This window comes from Salvelinus sp. IW2-2015, unplaced genomic scaffold (assembly GCF_002910315.2).
Source record: "Salvelinus sp. IW2-2015 unplaced genomic scaffold, ASM291031v2 Un_scaffold3537, whole genome shotgun sequence".
NCBI lineage: Eukaryota > Metazoa > Chordata > Actinopteri > Salmoniformes > Salmonidae > Salvelinus > Salvelinus sp. IW2-2015.
Window position 1 is genome coordinate 1 of NW_019944817.1, and position 5,741 is coordinate 5,741.

Genomic DNA, 5,741 nt, shown 5'->3' on the forward strand with positions numbered 1-5,741 from the left:
GGTTAAAGAAGGATTTTTAAACATTAAGACAATTGAGACATGGATTGTCTATGTGTGCCATTCAGATGGTGAATGGGCAAGACAAACGTGCCTTTGAACGGGTCATGGTAGTAGGTGCCTGGAGCACCGTTGTTTGTCAAGAACAGCAAAGTTGTGGGGGGGGTAACTCAATATTAGGAAAGTGATCTTTATGTTTTGTATACTCTGTGTACAAGAGACCTTTCATAAGTCACATAACATCAGAAAGCTAAAATGCAAGAGCCTAGCTTCTGCTAGAGGCTGAGGCTTGGAGCATCTTCTTGATCAGGTGACCGACCAGTATCTGAGGACGTTGTTGGTAGCTGTGGAGAACTTCATGAGAGCTGTTCAGCTGGTCACCTTTCTGACGGTCCAATAGCGTCACACACACCACGGCCGCTTCAGAGGGACACAAAGACAGAGGACAGAGATTGATTATTTACTAGTCCTGAGGCCAGTCTGCTACAGTATCATGCCAACTCCTCAAACATGAGACAGGGAGTTGGCATGACAACACAAACAGATCAAGGACCAGACWATTTATTTACCAGCAACACAATACTGAACTTTGATCCTACCAAAAGGTTCAACATTAGGACCTTCAAGTGAATGAATATGATGTAAAACACATATTTAATACATCTATTCAAATACRTATGCATTTTTATTACATYTTTAACRCATACAAAGTCAAAGGTTTTGTTTCTTTATTTAAAAAAGCTTTATGTCTGTGAATAACACTGTTAATACGGCTTGTACAGTCATCATGGATAGCTACAACTACACCAGTGGTGTACCTTTCAGACCGCTGAGTTGACACATGGCAGCAAACACAGAAGACTCCATCTCGATGTTACGAACCCCAGACTCATAGGCCTTGGTCAGGTAGTCCTGCTTCTCCTTCTCTGTGTAGGAGCAGAAAGCCCCATCCAGACGTGCTTGTCCTGGACACACAGAATACCAGCTAGCTACACACAGTAACTCTAGTAGGGCACATCAATATCACCTGAGTCACAGTCTGTTTGTGCCATCATGCCAACTCACTCATTGTCATGCCTAACATGTTGGGCTTTACAATGACAGCAATGGAGTTGACAGGAGCACAGATAGACCAGGTATCATGTTAACACAGCATAACGTTTTTTTTTTAAAGACAGATTGGCAGACAACAAGCAGAAAAGTGAAGCAGCGTATAAAAACCGACACCTTCATAGAAATCCATTGTACACATAGTGTTTCCGATGACCGTCTCAAATTGACCCAGGTCCTTGCTACACTGGAGCAGCTCTTCAGCCAGACCTTGGTGCAGGTCCGTGCTGCGCACCACAGTATTCCCCAGGATGACCTGCTCCAAACCTGGCAGAAGGTAGGCGTCTACTGACTGTCTTGGTGACAACACCGTGCCAGGCTCGAGGCCTGGAGACGAGAAAGGGAACAGAGTGGATGGACAATGTACAGCAAATATGGCTTGTTTTAGGCCTGTGTCCCCAATGGCCACACTATTCCCTATAAAGTACACTACTTTTGGTTCCCGAGTGGCGCAAGCGGTCTAAGGCACTGCATTCAGTGCAAGAGCGCACTGCAGTCCTGGTTCGAATCCAGCTGCTTCATATCTGGCTGTGATTGGGAGTCCCATAGACCGGGTAGGCCTGATTGTAAAATAAGAATAGTGACTGCCTGTAAAATGAAGGTTAAATAAATATATAGGGAATAGGGTGCCGTTTGACACATATTTAGATATGAATCAAAGACTTTAATTGATTGATTGATTTAAACACCCCTATTAGTGTACATTAAGATTGACCTACAGTGGATTCAGAGTGCTGCTGGTTAATCAGAACGAATATCAAATCATATCCAAAGCACTTGAGGAAGTAACAACCAAGACAGAAAACGTACAAATAAACTCTCTAGGCCATACCTAAATCCACCGGAGGTCCCAATGCGAATGATGGTAACATCAGTGAGCGAGCATGCTAGAGGGAGCTTGATGAGCTCGTGTAACTGATGGCGATGGAGGATACCATGCATGCTGAAAAACAAAGAGAGAGAGACACGTGATGTCATAGATGTACCACATTACACCACCACAGTCTCACGTCAATAGCGTGGCGACCTTGGCTGCACTTAGTTCATGGCAACGCGGATTGCGTTGAAGGACGACACGTGATTAAGCACGTCCATTCAGTCTGTTCGGGTCAAGAACACAACTTGCTACACTAACACGTCCAATTTATCTTGACAAAGAACCTTCTCTATTACTTTATATTTAACCTTTCAAACCAGGACAATCATTACATTCCACCCAAAGTGTGCAACATCGTGAGTGCGTCCCAAAAGCAGATATTACCTCGTGACGGCCTTTGTCCAGAGCCTGTCCAAAGTAGTGGTACCATTTGAGACGCAATCCGTGTTTAAACTTACTAAAATCTAGTGACCTATAATAAACTACAAGTGTTGAAACCCGTGTTAAACCTACTAACATCTAGTGACACTAATAAACTACAAGTGTTGAAACCGTGTTAACCTACTAACATCTAGTGACCTATAATAAACTACAAGTGATGAAACCCGTGTTAAACTACTAACATCTAGTGACTCTATAATAAACTACAAGTGATTGAAACCTGTTAAACCTACTAACATCTAGTGACTCATAACTATAATAAACTACAAGTGGTTGAAACCCGTGTTAAACTACTAACATCTAGTGACTCTAGTAACATAATAAACTACAAGTGGTTAAACCCGTGTTAAACTTACTAACATCTAGTGACACTATAATTAAACACAAAGTGATTGAAACCCGTGTTAAACCTACTACATCTAGTGACTCTACTGACTATAATAAACTACAAGTGGTTGAAACCCGTGTTAAACTTACTAACATCTAGTGACACTATAATAAACTACAAGTGATTGAAACCCGTGTTAACTCTACTAACATCTAGTGACTCTATAATAAACTACAAGTGATTGAAACCCGTGTTAAACCTACTAACATCCAGGACTCTATAATAAACTACAAGTGATTGAAACCCGTGTTAAACCTACTAACATCTAGTGACTCTATAATAAAACTACAAGGGATTGAAACCCGTGTAAACCTACTAACATCTAGTGACTCTATAATAAACTACAAGTGATGGAAACCGTGTTAAACCTACTAACATCTAGTGACACTTATAATAAACTACAAGTGATTGAAACCGCGTGTTAAACCTACTAACATCTAGTGACTCTATAATAAACTACAAGTGATTGAACCCGTGTTAACCTACTAACATCTAGTGACTCTAGTGACACTATAAAAACTACAAGTGATTGAAACCCGTGTTAAACTACTAACATCTAGTGACTTATAATAAACTACAAGTGATTGAAACCCGTGTAAACTACTAACATCTAGTGACACTATAATAAACTACAAGTGATTGAAACCCGTGTTAAACCTACTAACATCTAGTGACCTATAATAAACTACAAGTGATGAACCCGTGTTAAACTTACACACATCTAGTGACACTATAATAAACTACAAGTGATTGAAACCGTGTTAAACCTACTAAATCTAGTGACTCTAGTGACACTATAATAAACTACAAGTGATTGAAACCCGTGTTAAACCTACTAACATCTAGTGACACTATAATAAAGCAGAAGTGATTGAAATGGCGAGTGGTATTTTATTTATTCACGTACGCTGACGGACAGCACGGGGCCAATCTTGTACATGGCATAGCGGTCAGTTCCTGCACAGATGTTGGGGTACTCAGCCTTGGGGTCCTCCAGACTCAGCTCTCCAGCAATGTACTCTATGAAGGACTTCATTCTCCAGGGACTGCCCCCAACACACACAAACTGAGACATGAACATAAGAACAGACCATGTAAATGTTAACGTCCTGGAATGAATAACAAAAGTCAAAAGAAATACAGGGCTGCTTTCCTGAAACCAGATTAACTTACTTTATTTTATTTATTAACGTTATTTAACAAGGCAGGTCAGTTTAGAACAAAATTCTTAATTAGAATGACGGCCTACCAAAAGGCAAAAGGCCTCCTGCGGGAAATGGGGCTGGGATTAAAAACAAAAATATAGGACAAAAACACACACCACACAGAGAGGACACTACAACACTACATAAAGAGAGACCTAAGACAACAACATAGCATGGCAGCAACACATGACAACACAGCATGGTAGCAACACAACATGACAACAACATGTAGCAACACAACATGACAACAACATGGTAGCAACATGATAGCAGCACCAAACATGGTACAAACAATTATTGGGCACAGAACAACAAGCACAAAGCAAGAAGGTAAGAACAACAATACACTAAACCTAGTCCTGGATTAAAACAACAGTTCTATGGTGAAAATGTCCACTGAAAAGTTTTCTTTTAGTCCCAGGACTAGGCTTAATCTGTATCTGGGAAATCAGCCCAATGTGTGATGCATACAGAAAAGCTGACAATATGAATGCAGGAAATAAGATGTTACGAATGTCCATTTACTGATGCAATCTAGCTAGTAGCCTAATGAATGAATCAAAAATCTTACTTTGACATCCCCAAACATGGCAGGCAGGTTGTGTGTGGAGGTCCCCAGGTTAAAGTGGTAGAGAAAGTCATCTTTCATCCCATCCAGGTGTGGGTTATGTACATAGACAGTGYTTTCACTAAGAAAATCAATCATACAAGAACATTTAGGGAAGACCAGTCTTTTATTTGACTACCTCCTAAACTTCTGGGCCCGTGTTCATAAAGCAGATTTGCTTTTGGTTCAACATGTCCTCATTGTCTTCGTATTACTGTATGTCAATAGAATATAATCGCCTGGTTGGGAGTCATTTTCCTGTATCCTTGTATGGTGTAATGTAATGCTCAATGATACGTTCTTCTGTGCAGGAAGTCAATTTCTCTGGATGACACACCTCCCTGCCGTTTCCTGGTTTTACGAATGAACTCAAATATAGTGCACTGAGGGAGTGGTTAGCCCACTGTCAAAAGTCAATGTACAGTACAAAAGTCAAAGCTCTATTAGGGTGTTATTTCTCATGTTGACGTTGAATTAATTTAATTTTCAGACGACAACACTAATCAAATCACTTTGATGATATAGTTATAGACAATGACGTGTCCAACCATTACTTATWAGAARTKACTGTACCTCTCGCACAATGTCTYATTCTTTTCATCACTGAAACCTGGTCCCGATGCCATATTCCTGAAAAAAGTAAGAAGCCCAACCACCGGMGCAAACACATGAAATTAACTWCATTTCCAAATGTTGGATTTGTCAATTCAGACATAGATATCTTCACTACTGGTCCAGTTAGTGATACGAACATCGGTTTCTGCGAGGATGTGATGTATCCCATATCCGTAGTCTGTAGGCTAACATCGACTACTACCAAAAATATGCCGCCTGGTWTATGTCAGAGAAACAKCGATTGAATATATGTAGATTACCTGTAGCAGGTAGATGATTCGCATATGCACAATGCTGCGTTAGATATTTAGGAAACGGGGCGCATCTATCTGCAATGTGGTAAATGTATAAGAGGCAGTAATTGAAAGCTGTGCTAAGGAATTTGTCACTGACATTGGGTTGTCACTAGTTACCACAGCCACAAAGTCAAAATTGTGTACATCTTGTTTGCCTCCAATTAAAAAGGTGATAGAAGTTTATTATTCTAGGAAGTTTGATGTT

At 40.4% G+C, this 5,741-nt stretch overlaps 1 protein-coding gene across 1 annotated transcript; it reads right to left on the minus strand.

The window, feature by feature from the left end:
• Nucleotides 1-205: 205 nt before the first annotated feature.
• upp1 (uridine phosphorylase 1) lies at nucleotides 206-5,657 on the minus strand. Its single transcript, XM_024142942.2, has 7 exons — nucleotides 5,501-5,657; nucleotides 5,199-5,255; nucleotides 4,590-4,707; nucleotides 3,711-3,879; nucleotides 1,225-1,434; nucleotides 816-962; nucleotides 206-417 (listed from the first exon to the last, which is right to left on the minus strand). Exons 2-7 carry the CDS (start codon nucleotides 5,249-5,251, stop codon nucleotides 263-265), a joined length of 852 nt encoding a protein of 283 aa, XP_023998710.1. The 5' UTR covers nucleotides 5,252-5,255; nucleotides 5,501-5,657; the 3' UTR covers nucleotides 206-262.
• Nucleotides 5,658-5,741: the final 84 nt, after the last annotated feature.